The 15,757-nt window shown below is 56.0% G+C and overlaps 1 protein-coding gene across 2 annotated transcripts; it reads right to left on the bottom strand.

Moving 5' to 3' along the window:
• Positions 1 to 1,432: 1,432 nt before the first annotated feature.
• UBXN6 (UBX domain protein 6) lies at positions 1,433 to 13,438 on the bottom strand. Of its 2 annotated transcripts, none has more exons than XM_043466246.1 (10): positions 13,259 to 13,438; positions 10,099 to 10,262; positions 9,456 to 9,520; positions 8,292 to 8,420; positions 5,045 to 5,142; positions 3,999 to 4,074; positions 3,219 to 3,303; positions 2,790 to 3,140; positions 2,414 to 2,562; positions 1,433 to 1,914 (listed from the first exon to the last, which is right to left on the bottom strand). In XM_043466246.1, the coding sequence occupies exons 1-10, from the start codon at positions 13,339 to 13,341 to the stop codon at positions 1,789 to 1,791; spliced, it is 1,326 nt and encodes a 441-aa protein (XP_043322181.1). In that variant the 5' UTR covers positions 13,342 to 13,438; the 3' UTR covers positions 1,433 to 1,788. The 2 variants fall into 2 exon arrangements, with proteins under 2 accessions (XP_043322181.1, XP_043322182.1); XM_043466247.1 differs by lacking the exon at positions 13,259 to 13,438 and adding an exon at positions 12,795 to 13,002.
• Positions 13,439 to 15,757: the final 2,319 nt, after the last annotated feature.

Here is a 15,757-nt window from a genome sequence, read left to right on the forward strand (position 1 = left end):
GAAGCTAGGAATTGTGGAGCCAGGCACTGCACCTACTGGACCCTGGAGCGGTCCTAGGACAGGGCTGTGACGGGTCCAGCAGAGGCATCTAAGCATGTACCGAGGGCCTGGGGCAGTGAGGTTCTGGCAGAATTCCGACTGTTGGAACCAGGCTGCAGTCCTGCTGGCCCTTCACAGTATGTTGTTTTGTTGGGAGGAGAGTCAGCCAGCACTTCAGCGTGAGCACCTGTTCAGACTGTGATGCCTCACTCCTGAGGTGGGGCAACACGACCCTGCCCTTGGGGGTCATGCCGTCTGCTGGCTAAGACCCTCCCGGGCCCGCCTCTCCTAGCAGCACCTTGATCCTCCTGGAGGGGGTCTCTCCCTCCAGCTCCGCAGGGGTGGGGTGCGGACCCTGGCCCCGCCTGGGACTAAGTGCTGCAGGTTGCTGGCACAGGGGTGAGGCATGGGTGCAGCTCCACCTGTGGGTGTGGCCACCAGCCGCAGTCATGGTTAAGTGCCTTTAACCTTGCTAGTTGCCACCTGACAACTTATTGTTTACCCCCTAGCAGGCTCTGGGGATCAGGCAGCCAAGGAGGGTGGGCCCAGGTCCTGCCCCCATGTGAGGACAGCTGCGGGCTGCCCAGGTGTTAGGCTCAGCTTGTGTGGGGGCTACTCAGTGGCTCTGGGTTGCAAGAAATTTTTGTGTCTAATCACATCGGGGGCCTGGAAGCTCTCACCTCACAGCGGCCAAAGAGCCAATCACCACTGGCCTCCATGAAGGTGGGATCTAGACAGGGCAGGTCCTCCACCCTCCAGACCTGTTTCCCTGTCTGTTAGCTCCCCATGGCTGCTGTGACAAAGCGCCCCATGTTGTTCTTAACAGTTCTAGGGACAGAAGCTTCATGAGGGCCTCACTGGGTTAAATTGAGGGGAGGGATGGTTTCTTCTGGAATGAGAGAACCCCATTTCATTCTTCCAGAAGAACCCCATTCTTTTGGAAGGGGGAATACCATTTCTTGGGGGAACCCATTTCTGTGCTTTTTGCAGCTGTTAGAAGCTCCTCCTCCATCTTCAAGACCTTCAGCGTCACATCTCCCATCTCTACTTCCTTCCACATGTTAGAGCTCCTACGGGAATGCTGGGCTCACTGCATAACCCAGGACAGTCCCCTACTTTGTCCTTACCCACACCCCAAGCCCCTCTGGCACATAATGTCACACATTCACGGGCTCTGGCCCCAGGAGCCCTCAGCAGGGCTGGCTTGTAGGCAGTGGAGATAACATAGGAAAGCATGGGAAGTGAAGAGCTTGCGTTGAACATGAGGGGCTCCTGGGACCCCAGGTACCACCCTAGAGCAGGTGTCCACCTGACCCTGCTTCACCAGGAGCCACAGCCAGCCTTGTTCACTGGTGGTTCCGCAGCTGCCTCTCACGGCTTGAAACACCAGGAAACTAGTCAACATCCTGTTTATTCAGGTTTATAACTTTACAGAACTTGTCCTGACAGGCCCAGGCCTCCCTTGGCTGGTCACCCCGGGGCCACTGCACACAGGGTTCTGGCCGGGGCTGCAGGCTGCTCCGCCTGGGAGGCACCCAGGGCTTCTGCTAAACAGATTATTAGTGATGCCCTCTCCTGGCGGTGGTCATGGCTGTGTGCTCGGCCGGCCAGCACCCCCACCTCATGCCCGCAGTGCCCCATGGGCAGGGTGAGCGGTTCTGGAGGTGGTAGGGGGACCGGAATGGGAGAACGTGGAGGAGAGCACGAGACAGACCCACGGTGGGGCTGAGCCAACCCTGCTTTATTTCACTAGAGCTTCTCAATGGCTGACAGGAGCTCGGGTTTCAGGATAGACGTGTCTGGCTGGGTGCCTGCAGCCCTGATGTCCTCAAGCACCGCCGCATCCCACGAGAAGGTCAGGAGGGCAGAGGGCACCTGCAGCAGGGTGAGGCGCAGAGCTCCAGCTTCACATTCAAATCTCCCTGCTGGAGCCCAGACCACACTCGCCCAGGGTTGCTCCCCACTGGGGACAGCACCGCTGTGCCATCAAGGGCTCATCAGATGAGGACACCCCCTGGCCTGGCTGAAGCCCACCCAGCCTGAGGCAGCAGTTGGCACTTCCTCTCCAGGCCTCCTTCCCAGTCTCCCTGAATCAGGGTCTGACCGTGATCCAGCCCCCTCCTTTGTCCTCTCAAGGAATTCCCTGCATTCTGAAAGCCTTCTGGTCTCTGCTTTGCAGAGGACTCTGAACAGACTTGGCACATTTCCATTTTACAGATGAAAGTTACTCAAGGCCACTCCACAAGTAAGTGGGAAGGTGGGTCTTACATCCAGAGACACCCTCCCCAGTACCATCCCATCCCCTCTTGGGGCCTTGTGTCGATTTAACAAGAGCCCAGAGAGCCGGGCTAAGGTGCGGGGAGCTGTCACTCACCAGCCCACACTCGTTGAAGGCCAGGTTCTCATCTTCTGACAGCTTCTGCCCGCCCGAGGCCAGCAGCTCAAAGGGCAGCCAGTCGTTCTGCAAGGCCTCCCGGACAAACCCGTACAGCGCAGCCACCCGCTCCCGGGCGTAGAAGGTCCCTGGGGGCGAGACAGTCGAGTGGCGCTGGAGCTTGCCGGGGCACCTCTGCGCCAGCCGGCCGCCAGCCCTCAGCCTCCTCCGGGGGGACTAGTGCAGCCCAGAGAGGCCGCGCGGGCGCGCAGCACGCTCCCTGCACCCTGCAGCAGGCAGCTGTTGGGGACGCGCACGCACACCTCCCCGGGGATAAACGCAGCTCAGAGGGACCGCGCAGGTGCCCAGAACGCACCCTGCAGCAGGCAGCCGTCGGGGAGGCGCACGCGCAGCAGCGTGTACGTGTACTTGCGCATCTCCCGCTGCTCCTCCCGCTCACGCATGGCCTTGGTCCGCAGCACGCTCAGCCGCTCCACGGCCTCCGACCGCAGTCGCTGCTCCCGCTTGATCTCCTCAGCCGTCAGGTTGAAGAAGTCCGTGGGCAGGTCGAACTGCGAGGCCAGGGGCGAGGGCCGGAAGACGCGGCGCTGGCGGGCCAGAGTGGCGCGCACGGGCTCGGCGCTCAGCAGCTGCTCCTTGTGCCGCTCCAGACTCTGAGGCTGGGCCAGGGCGGCCTCCCCCAGCACGTAGAACTCCTCGGGGCCCTCTGGAACACGCGGAAACGTCCCTGCCGAGTCAGGGAGACCCCGCACCGGACCCTCCCGCCCTAACTCTGGGCTCTTACCCTGGTCGGGGATCGGAAGCAGCACCTTCTGGAAGCCGATGGCCTCAAAGAACTCGTGGGTCCCTTCCAGGCAGTGAATGCGCTCCTGAGAGCGGAGGCAGAGGTCACGCGGGGCCCTCGGGGCCTCCCTGTGCCCCACAAGAGTCCCCGCCCACCCTGGCCTCCGGGCCCAGAGTCCCTGCTCTCTACAGCTGCTATCCCTGGACAGGCTGAACCCCTGAAGCCATCTGAGGGGCTGAGCTCACAGAGGGCCCGGGACCCGAAAAGGTCAACACCAGGGTGAAGGAGGCTGAAGCGCCAAAGGACAATGCAAGGAAGGAGTGCCAAAGGTGGGGCAGGCCAGCTGTGTGATGCTGGACTCCCGTGGGCGCCACCAGAAGAAAGTGGGGCCCTGCCGGCCGCAGGGGCAGGCACCACGGCCAGGGTGGTGGGCTTGCAATTTCTCCACAGACGCCAGAAGCCTGCCTTTGTGTGGAAACCCTCCCCAGTGCTGACGTTCTCTCAACTAACTCAAAGAGAACTCACACTACACTGGGTGGTAGGCAGGCAGAGGGTTTATGGTGCTCACAGAGCCCGCCTCCCACCCACCACCTCAGCCCACCTGGACTGCTCCCCACCCCCCAACCATCCACCCCCCGCCAAGCAGGGGCCCTTCTGCAGCCAGCTCTAGCCCCCATCCCAGGCTGTCTGCAAGCCAGCTGCTCCCTGTGACAGCCTGGGTCCTGGGGGCCTCATGGGCCCGGTCACACCAGGCCAAGTCCCTCTGCCAGCAGCGCTCACCTGGAACACCTTGTTCTGCACCTTGATCTTGCGGTACTTCTCCTCCTCTGGGTGCAGGTGGATGTTGTCCAGGTACCTGGGGTGGACAGGCGCCAACAGCTCAGAGCCACGCCACCTCACTAAGGGTGACCCCAAGCAAGGTGCTGTCACACCTGGACAGCCCACAGAGCCCGACCCCTGGCACCCAAGACACCAGGCCTCCCCCTCGGTTCTGCCTTCCGAGGGCACCAATGACCCGCCACGGTGGGTGGAGCGGGGCAGGGCCAGAGTAACAGTCTCTGGAGCTGATGGGTCCCTGGAGGTCCCCCAGCGTGGGGGGCTCCTGAGCAGCACAAACTGCTAGGCACCCCCACCCAGACCTGCTCAGTAACAGGAACGGGGCGATCCTGCCTCTTCACTCTCTTCTGATGATCCCAATAGGAAAGGGTTGGGAACCCCTGATGCAAGGTCCGTCTAGTCAAAGCTCTGTTTGTCCATTAGTCATGTATGGATGTGAGAGTTGGATTATAAAGAAAGCTAAGCACTGAAGAATTGATGGTTTTGAACTGTGGTGTTGGAGAAGACTTTTGAGAGTCCCTTGGATTGCAAGGAGATCCAACCAGTCCATCCTAAAGGAAATCAGTCCTGAATATTCATTGGAAGGACTGATGCTGAAGCTAAACTCCAATACTCTGGCCACCTGATGCAGAGCTGACTCACTAGAAAAGACCCTGATGCTGGGAAAGATTGAAGGCAGGAGGAGAAGGGAAAGGCAAAGGATGAGATGGTTGGATGGCATCACTGACTCAATGGACATGAGTTTGAGTAAGCTCTGGGAGTTGCTGATGGACAGGGAAGCCTGGCATGCTGCAGTCCATGGGGTCACAGAGTTGGACATGACTGAGCAACTGAACTGAACTGATGCAGTAAACCTCTTCATTTTAAAGACTGATAAATGGCCCCAGAGAGGCCAGACCCCTTCCTCGAGGGCCCAGGGAGAGGGCCATGCTCCCTGCAGGCCTCCTCAGCAGGAGTTGGTGCCTGGTGGGAGAGGGCTGCCCACTCACTTGGCGATGGTGTCCACGCCCAGCTTCACCCGGTCCCGGTCCTTGTTGAACGTGTGGATCTTCATGATGGAGGCAGCCACCGGGTCAGTGGAGAAGTGCTGGGGGAGTGAAGAAACCAGAGGGTCAGGAAGCACCGTCCTGGGGGCCTGGGGGCCACACCGTCTGAGTGGCTGGCTCTCAGCATGCACTGGCAGCATGTCCAGAACCCACCAGCCACTGCAGATGCATGGCCTCTCTTAATCTCCCAGGCCTGCAAGGGATGTTCTAGAAACAGACTGAGGTGGCAGAAACAGGATGCAAAAAAGGTCTGTGACCTGCGGCTGCCCGTGCACAGCCAGGGAGGCAAAACAGTGAAGATGCCACTGACCCATCCCCCTGCCTTGGGGGTGCCACCTGCTTCCCTGGGGAGTGGAGGGGCCATGTTTGATCCCTCAGCTGGCCCAGCCTCTGAGTGCCCCCAGGGACCCTGCAAACAGCATCCCAGTAGGGAGAGACTGAGAATGGGTCACTGAGGCGAGAAGCAAGGTCAGGCAGCAGGTGTGCTCGCACTCTGGACAGCTAGGCACGTGGCCTCCCCATCGGGTCTTGTTTTTCTGCAGCCCCAGAAAGTCAGCAGTTACATGGCCAGTGGGGGCTGGTACCTGTGGCAGCCCCAAACACATCTGTTCTGCCTGAACAGTGGTGGGGGTGAACAGTGGGGTCACTAGAGGTGATGGATCAGAGCAGAGACCACCTGGCCACTCAGATCTACCTGTGCACCCCCCGCAGAAGCCCAGCCAGAGCTCCTGGAAGGCAGGTGTGGAGCCTCCGCCTGCCCCGGCCCGCCTCTCTGAACTACAGTGGGGGTGAGCCTTCAGCAGCCACGTATGTGTCACTTGACGTCTGATGTAAACTGGGTCAACTCTCCTGGGGACTTCAAATCTGGACCCCGTTCACTCTGCCAGTTAAGTTACCAGCATAAGACAAAAAGGTTCAGACAGGCCAACAAAGCGGGTCTGCAAAGAAGCAGCTGTCAGGGGTCGGGGGGTGGTCCTCAGGGCATGGCTGAGCCAGGCTGACGGCCCCCACTCCAGCCGCCTCAGGACAAGCACACCCACCCCCCTGCAAAGAGCTGCAGCTCCCAGTGCTGTTCTCAGAAATATCCAGGCAGCCCGCAGCCTCATTTAAATTAGGACCAGGGCATGGGACAAAGGAACACAACGTCCATGTAGGTATTCATGTTGTGATGGGGGTGGACTTCACAGTGGCCAGAAGACAGGTATTTCAACAAATAAGGACTGGGGAAAACTGGGCAACTATCTGGAAAAAAAATAAACACACACAACACTGTAAATTAACTATACTCGAATAAAAATTTTTTTAAAATGAAAATAACCCTAGCTGCATACATCATATTCTACACAGGGATAAATTCTAGTTGGAGCAAACCTTTAAACATTAAAAAGCAAAACAGAGTAGCACTAGAAAAACCATGGAAGAACTGTTTTAATTCTTTAGTGGGGAAGGCTTTTCTAAGCATGCCACAAAACCTGGAAGCCATAAATTAAAATCGACGCATTGAATTACAGAGAAAAAATTTCTGCATGGCTATGTGACCATAAGCAAAATATAAAAATAAGCTGGAGAAAAAAAATAAACTGGAGTAAAATATCCCCCTATCATAGACAAAAACCTCATTTCCCTAATATGTAAAGAGTGCCTACAAATCAATAATAATAAAAAATACCCAATACAAAAATGATCAAAAGATGCACTCTCATATGAAAACATAGACAACCTAACCCTAGAAAGGGAGACGCAAACTAAAAACTGCTGAATGTTATTTTTACCTATCGATTTGGGTAGAGACATGAACGTGTGGTCACCCACAGTGACAGTCAGGGGACAGGGCAAATGGGAACTTTCTCCCACAATGCTGGTGAGAGAGTGAATCGGGACAAACTCTGTGGAGGATCACCTGGTGACAACTATCCAAAGCCTGACACAGATGTTCTTTGTTCCAGCAACTCAGCTTCTGGAATGGAACCTACAGCTCGAATTGCTGTAGAGACCAGGTTTTCATCATAAATATTGTCCTCTCTAGTGAAAGATTGGAAACTTCCTACATGCTCATCAACACAGGGCTGGTTAGTCAAGGAACAATTTACAGGAGTCACCATGCAGTCACTATGGAGAAAGCAGTTTCAAACTGCTCAGAAAAAAAGAGAGGGACTTCCATGATGGTCAAGTGGTTAAGACTCTGTGCTTCCAATGCAAAGTATGTGGGTTTGATCCGTAGTGGGGGAACTAAGATCCCACGTGGGGTGTGGCAAAAAAAATCCCAGAGAGGGGTGATAGAGCAAATGAGGTAAAAATGTTAACAACTGGCAGATTTGGGTAAGGTGGGGAGAATGACACAGGTATTTGTAACTTGACCCCTGGGACCTGGGAGCATGTAGGTTATGGGGTAGGAGTTTCGCAGATGGAGTTTAGGCTGCTGATTAGCAAACCTTAAGATAAGGAGATTAGCTGGGATTACCAGGTGAGCCCGATGGAATCGTAAGGGCCCTGAAGAGGGGGAAGAGAGAGAAAGAAGCAGAGGATAGCTGGGAAAGGCCTGGCCTGGCTCAGCTGGCAGTGAAGGTGGAGAAGGAACCACAGCAGACACACAGCCTGAATCCCCAGGGCTCCCAGAAGGCACACAGCCCTGTGGCCATCTTGACTGTAGCCCACTCATAACTTCCAGAACTGTGAGAGCAGAGGCGTGCCGTCTGGAGGCACTGCATTTGTAATAATCTGTTGGAACAGTAATAGGTCACTCCCACCCTAGGTGAAGGAGATTCAGGTGTTCTTTCTGGTCTTATAGTTTTTCTTTAGGTTTGGAATTATTTCCAAATATAGAATTTTAAGGAAAAAATAATAATAATATGGAAGTTCTTCCTGTACTGATAAATGTTGCAGTTCCATGTCAGATGTGAATGGCAGATTGATTTTTATGTAAAACAAAAACGCAGCCCATGTAGGAAAGACAGATGCCTCGGAAGTTTGTATTTGGAGCATCTCTGAAAAGGGATACAACATGCTCAAAGCTGGTGCCCTGAGGAGGGTGGTGGCGACTTTCCCCACCTATCCTCCCGGACTGTGAATTCTGTCCCACAGGTGAGGGAGATTAGCACAGAACCAGAGCACACCCAGGTGGTGACGCTGCAGGGGCTGCCAGGCCTTCCAGACTTCTGGGGGTGGCTCCAGCAGCGGGGCGGGCACTCACCATGAGAATGGCCTCTCTGATGCGGGCGTCCCGCTGGTCCTTTCTTAGGATGGCCCCTGTGAGGGGGCAGGTGAAGTACACTCCGGGCACCGCCAGGTGGGCTGAGCCTTCCTCTTTGGGCTCCTGCACCTGGGAAGATGGGGGAAGGTGTCTGAGCCTGGACTGCGGACAAAGGCCACCCTGAGTGCCACAGTCCTGAGAGCGGGGCCCTGGGAGCCAGACATCCCCAGGCCTAACACTGTCACCTCTGCCTATTAGTTGTGGAACACCATGTCCCAGTAGCCAAGCCCCTCGGAGCCCATCTTCAGGGCCATAAGATGTCAGAATTCAACAGGGAAAGGAACAGAGAGCAGGTAGCGGCTCTGGACACAGAGCAAGTGCTCAACTGAAGGCCCCTGCTCTTCCTGCTCGCCCTGACTGAGGGGTGAGGAAGGGGCTTTGGAAAGGGAGTCAGGGGGTCAACGGTGCCCTGGGTGAGTCCCGGCCTCAGTCTGGAACTCAATTCCTAAGTCATCTTCAAGGTTCCTTCCATTCTAAAACTCAGTCAGGCCTCACGGGTGGTGCTGCTCAGAACACCCTTTCCTCCAAGCTCTCCGTAAAGGCCTGCCTCCTCCAGGAAGGCCTCCTAGACTACACAGTCTCTGTGTGCCCCACCACCAAGGAAGGCAGCAGAGGGCAGCGCTAAGGGAAAGGGCTTTGGAGTCAGACAGCCTGGGAATTCCAGTCTTGCCCCTGCTGGTTTTGAGGTGCAAACTGAGGACACTGGGCTCTCTGAACCTCAGTTTTCTCTTCTGAAAGGTGGGAACTGTAACAGCTCCTCCCCGTGTGAGGTTACAGGGGATGGGGTGGGGGAATGACTGAATAGACGTGCAACCCCTTCCCCGGCACCTGGGTTTGGTTTCATGACACGCCAGGCATGCAGGTCCCAGATGACACCACCCTCCACCATGGGGTTCCCTAACCTGCCTCAATGCCCTGAGGCCAGAGGTGACCGCGATCTGCCCTGACAGCTGCATCTCCCTCCCCTCCCCCGCAGCAGACCCTTATAGCCCAGGACTGGGCACCAATCAGATCAGAGCAGGAAAGAGCCCAAGTGGGCCCTCCAGGTCCCCCTCCCCAGGCCCCACTTTGGGGGTCCCACTGCTGCTGCCACAATGTCTTTACCGTGTTGTTCCCCGGAGCCTCTGGGTTCCCACTGACAGTTGCTTCAGCTCGAAGTTCCTTTCTCACTGTGGGGAGAAGCAGGGAGACGGAGAACAGTCGGTGTGTGGAGTAAGCCTGCCTGCCCCGTCCAGGCCTGAATCCTCACATGGGTCACACTCTAGTCCTTCCAGCTCGAGGTCCTCCTGGCCCCCCCACCTCTCCACACCCCCAGGCTCAGGCTGCACCAGACCATGCCTCCTCCTGCTCCAAGTCCTGGTTCTGTCTCCCTCCACCATCCCAGACATCCCTGCCCCAGATCACAAACAGACCCCTCCTCAGCCTTTTCACCAGCACTTCCCCTTTGTGGTAAAAGTGTTAGTTGCTCAGTCATGTACGACTCTGTGCAACCCCATGGACAGTAGCCCACCAGGCTCCTCTGTCCATGGAATTCTCCAGGCAAGAATACTGGAGTGGGGTGCCATTTCCTTCTCCAGGGGATCTTCCTCACAATTGTGATTTAAACCTCCTCCTACCTCAAAGTGTGGGAGCCCGAAGGCTCCGGCACCCATGAGAAGCAGAGGATCCACCTAGAGGACAGTGGGGAGAGGCATGCTCCACCTGCCCCAGGTCCCCCCGCCATGGATAGAGGACAGTCAAGGCTCACCCTGGTTCCGGATGGAGTCCTGAGATGTGGGGCCCCGTGCCCGGGGCTGCTTCTGCTCCAGCCGGGCCAGGGCCGCCGCTGCTGCCATCTGCGCCTCATTGGTGGGTCCCTGGCGGGGCTGCCGGGCTGGCGGCTGGCTGGGCTTCTCTTTGGGGGCCTTCTCCCTGAGGAGACGCAGGGGGGGGATGGCGAGGTGACACGGGGTTGGCAGGAGAGCTTCGGTCCCCTCCCCCTCCTGCCCCAGAAGACACAGCCATGCCTCTTCCCTGGTGGCCACCAGACGGTGGTTCTATGCTGACAGAGGAGCCCCTGGAGGCAGATGGTGGTTCTGTTCCCTGCTTGGCCCCTCTGGGCAAATCCTGCCCTGGTCTGGGCCTCAGAGTCGTCACCTGTCAGGCGGGGGGAGAGCACACCCACCGTCCGCCCCCTTCCCCATGGGAGAGTCTCCACCTGTACTGTCTACAAGGGTGAGACCCATCCAGACTTCGTTTACTAAGCACCAACTGTGTGCCAGGTAGCCGGCATGCCAGGAGCTAAGGCTCAGCGTGTCTATTCCTCAGGGCCACGTTCCTCCCTGCGAGGGCTCCAGCCGCCCTCTCACAAGCCCCAGAGGCTCACGGATGCTGGGGCAGTGTGCCAGGCTGCACACAGGCCCTGTGTGAGGCAGGCTACAGAGATCTGGTTTGATATTGCCTCCACCCTGGGAGGCAGGGTGATCGCCCCGTAGGATGGGCACCCTCCAGCCCTGACCCAGCCAGGAGATGATCTGGCCTCCTCCTCATTCCAGCAGAGTCCTGCCTCCCACCCAGGTCTGACTCTGCCTTGCTCTCCTTCCCTCAGGATTCTCTCTTTGGGAGCTGGAATCATCTGCGCTATATCTCAAGAGGGAGCCAAGGCTCTGCGTTCATGGCCTTGCTGCCTCCGCCCCCACCTCACCCCACCCTGCTGCTCCCCCTCTCTGCTTAGACACCCAGGGCAGCCCTCTTTTCTAATCCCTGCTCCTCTTGCCCACCCTGTCCACAGCTGAAAGTTTCAGGCTGAAGAATGGACAAGTCAAGTATGGATACCTCCGCCTGAGCCCCACCATTCCATAAAAGCACCATTTTCCAAACTTTTCACTCCCCCCTCCTCCCTTCATGACTCATCCTGTGCAGCCAGAGGGGTCCTTCTAAAACCCAGTCACTCCTCTGCATACACAGCCCCCTCACCCCAAGAACAACAAAACCCTGTACCAAACACAGGCCCTGCATGAGCTGCCCCTTTCCCTCATTTGCTCCCATCTTTGCTCTGTGCTGTTCTTCACACCTGTTCTTCCACCACAGGACCTTTGCACTCTGTGCTTTCTGGGGGAGTATTCTTCCTGGGATGGACAGGGGCCACTTCAACAGTGCATGCATGTGTGAGGTATGGGTTGATTTCCACACAGCTAAATCTAAGCTCAAACTTCCCCTTCTTAGAGAGACATTCCCAGACCACCTAACAGTCCCCAGCATCGCTGGCAATCTCAACCCTGTTTTTTTTCCTTCACGGCCAACCTTTTGTCATTTATGTATTGGCTTACTCATCCACCTCCCCTCACAGGAAGGGGAGCCCTGAGAGGGCAGGGATTCTCATGCTGTGGCAGTTAGCTGGACACACATCCTGCATCTCCAGTCTGGCTCCAGGCGCATCACAGAAGCCCAAATTTCTACGTGACTTCCCTCCCCTCTCCTTCCAGGCTTCCAGTCTGACACAACCATCAGTCCTCACCTCCTTCCAGTCACACACAGTCCCAGTTGCTCCAGCTCCCACCTCCACTCACTACTTGATGGACAAATGAATGGACTCCCTTGTTTGGCCCACGACTCTCCCTGGGCCCCTTTAAAGGGGTCCTCCTCTCCCCGCTACCCCCAGGCTCCCGGGACCTGCACTTTCCTCCCTGACTCAGAGATCTGGCTCTCATGGGCCTCCTTCACCCGACTGAGTGATCCCTTCCCAAGAACCCCAGGGAACCCCCAAGCCTCATGACAGATGCCCGGATGTCCTCACCACGCACCCACTCTCTCCCTCACCCACCCCCACTCCCTCGGGATTCCCTCACCAACCCTTACTGCAGGCCACCCAATCTCTCCTCCCAGCCTCCCCCTCTTCACAATCCCTTCCATTACGCCTCACAGACCCCTTCCCAGGCTGATAACTTTCATTAGTCACTCCCCATCCTAACCCCCCTCAGGCCCCAGCCCTCTCTGTAGCTCCCTGTAGGAATCCCAGCCTCTTCCAGACTCCTTCTGCTCATCCCTCCCCGCAGTGGAGCCTTCTCAGCCCATCCACGTTGCCTCTCCAGCTCATCACTATCCTCTGCTCAGCACTGGCCCCTCATACTTCCCCATGGAGTCTCCAGTGTGGCCCCAAGCCCCTCTCTTCAAGTTCTCCCCAGACAAGTTACAGAGGCCTGGAAGTGCAGGCCACCTTCCCTCCCCTCCCAGGTCTCCCTCCCGGGCCTTCAGGCCACTCAGCGATCACCCACGAGGAGGACCCCCATCTCCTTCTAGTCCGAATCCCCCAGGTCCTCACCTCCACCCACCTGCCTCCCTTCTCCTCCCAGACCTTCCTCAGCCCCTCACAGCGCCACTCACGCCCCTCCCCCCGCAGTTCACCCGCACGTCCCAAGTCCCTGACCACACCGCCAACAAAGCCTAAGCCCTCCGGATCCTCACCTCCCGTCCACCCTCCTGCTCCACAACCAAGGCCCAGTTCTCTATCGCCACGGAGCTTAAGTTTTACGACTTTTTGCGACCCCAGCTCTTCTTGTTTCTCCAGGATCAGTCCCCAACCTCTGATCACCGAGAAGCCCTCAGATCTTAGGCGATGACTTTTCAGGGGCCATTCTCCGCATCCCTGGCCTCTCCCCTTACCGCCCGCCCTAACCCGCTAGGGTCTCTTAACTAACCCCTCAGTTCCTGCAGCCCCGCCCCCTCGAGCCTCGCCCCTTATGCCCCGCCCCCAGAGGCCTCCCCTCCCCCAACTCCCACCCCCTCCCTCGCGCCCCGCCCCCGGAGGTGTCCCCCACGTTCTCAGCTGCCCCTCCACGCCCCTCGCCTTCCCTAGACTTCCCGCGCCGCGCCCCCCGCCCCCGCCCATCCCCGTCCCCGGGTCTCAAGCCTCAACGTCTGTCACGCACCCCACCGACTCCGTGAGCTTCTGACCCGGCCCCGCGCTCTTGAACTTGATGTCGGCCTTGATCTCTTGGAAGAATTTCTTCATAGTGGCGGCGGGCCCGGCGGCGGGGGGCCGCGGGGGGGGGGGGGGGGGGGCGCAGGGCCCAGTACGGGAGGGGCCGGCAGGAGCCAACAACCGGAAAGAAAATACGGCCCCGCCGGAAGTCCAGCCATCACGAGGGCAGTCCACGTGACAATTGGCGCAGCGAGCCTCTCTAGATCTCTGCGTCTTGTTGGCCCAAAGTGACCACTCTGCACTCTCGGGGCGCTTCTCGGTGGTTCGTCTGGATTCTGTTGCCAGGGGCAACGACGGGGCTTCCAGAGGGAGGTTGTGCTTGAGCGCCTTCCACCGCGTTCCCCACGGAGTGACAAGAGGGAGAGGGACAGGCCGAGGACCCCGCGGAGAAAGCGCTGGTCCTGTCCTTTTACTTACTCAAGAACCTTCCCTGGCTCCCCAACGGTCACGTGAAAAAGTCCCAACTCTGTGTGGGGGCAAAGTCCCCACGCAGCCACGTGGTTAGTGCCAGTAATCAACAAACACAATGTGGGAGAAAAGGAAGAGGATGGGTTGCATGGAGCTAGGGCTTGGGGACCCTCGATGGCGGATCACCGAGGGGCTTAACTTAAAGAGATCGGAGATTATCCTCAGAGCGCTGACGGAGTTCAACGAAGAATCTAGTGCAGCCCAAACTTTAACCTCCCTGAACTTTATTTTCCTAGCTATGAAATGAGGATACGAATAGCACCGGCTTCATAGAAGGTCTGTGAGGATGAGGCTGCAATTCGAAATCTCTGAATAAAATCGCGGACGTTATCGTGATTTTGTTGTTCAGTCGCCAAGTCGTGTCCGACTCTTTGCGACTCCATGGACTGCAGATTTACTCCTTTAAGAACAGTTCTTGAGAGTCCGTTCTGTACCAGCAGTGAAGAAAACGGACAAAATTGCCTTACCTCAAAGAACTCGTGATCTTTTTGATTGGAGGAGAGAGCCAGAAAATATAAAATCTATGGTGGAGTGGATGGTGTTAGTGGTATGGAAAAAAATTAAGCGGGAAACAGGATTCAGGGGATGGGAGGGTGGACGCAGTTTGTAACATCAAACAAGAATCCGAAAACAGGAAAAGGGCTTGCTTGAGACCACCAGGGAAATTTGATTGGATCCAGGTGTTAGATGATATAAAGGAGCTATTGTTGATTTTGTTAAGAGTGGTAATGACATTGTAGTGATGTTTAAAAATAAATTTTTTTCAGCTAAAGATGTTTTCTGAGGTATTTGTGGGTGAAATAACATCTCAGATAGGTTCTTATTTTTATTAAAATATTTTAGTATATGTGCTGCCGAAGCGAGCACTTATTTTTATTAAAATTTTTTATATGATCCATTGTTATCAGAAATTTTTTTAAATACTCCAGAAACAGACTTTCCTGGCAGTCCAGTGGTTAAGACTTTGCCTTCCAATTCAGGGGCTGCAGGTTCCATCTCTGGTCGGGGTGCTAAGATAGGACATGTGCTGTGCTCAATCGCTCGATTGTGTCTTATTTTTTGCAGCCCAGTGGATTGTAGCCCACCAGGCTGCTCTGCCCATGGAATTTTCCAGGCAAGAATACTGGAGCAGGTTGTCATTTCCTACTCCAAGAGATCTTCCTGACCTAGAAATAGAATCTGTATCTCTTGCATCCCCCTCATTGGCAGGCAGGTTCTTTACCACTAGCACCACCTGGGAATCCCCAGATCCCACATGCTTTGGAGCCGGAAAACCAAAACATAAAAACAGAAACAATATTGTAACAAATTCAGTAAAGACTTTAAAATAGTCCACGTGGGAAAAATCTGTTATTTTTTTTTTTTTTAATCTTTTAAAAAGTAAATAATAAAATACTCTGGTGGGGTTTCCCTTTTGGTTCAGTGGTAAAGAATCTGCCTGCCAGTGCAGGAAACTGGTTTGATCCCTGGTCTGGGAAGATCCCACATGCCTCAGAGCAACTAAGCCCATGCGCCACAACTACTAAGCCCGAACTCTAGAGCTGGAACCACAACTACTGAGCCCACACGCCCTAGAGCCTGTGCTCCACAACAAGAGGAGCCACCACAATGAGAAGCCCCCTCACCACAACTAAAGTAGCCGCTGCTAGTCATGACTAGAGAAAAACCTGTGCAGAAACGAAGAACCAGCACAGCCAAAATAAATAAAATTATTTTTTAAAAATACTCTTATGTTGACTGCTCAGTCATATCCGACTCTTTGTGACCCCATGGATTATAACCCACCAGGCTTCTCTCTCCATGGGATTTTCCAGGCAAGAATACTGGAGTGGATTGCCATTCCATTCTCCAGGGGAAGATCCAGGGGATCTTCCAGCCACTAGGGAAGCCCCCCACCCCAAATACTCTAGCAAAAAAAAAAAACAACACATACACGTACATATGTGCCCACATTTAGGTTGGAATTCTCATGGCTGCA

This window comes from Cervus canadensis, chromosome 4, assembly GCF_019320065.1.
Source record: "Cervus canadensis isolate Bull #8, Minnesota chromosome 4, ASM1932006v1, whole genome shotgun sequence".
NCBI classification, from domain to species: domain Eukaryota; kingdom Metazoa; phylum Chordata; class Mammalia; order Artiodactyla; family Cervidae; genus Cervus; species Cervus canadensis.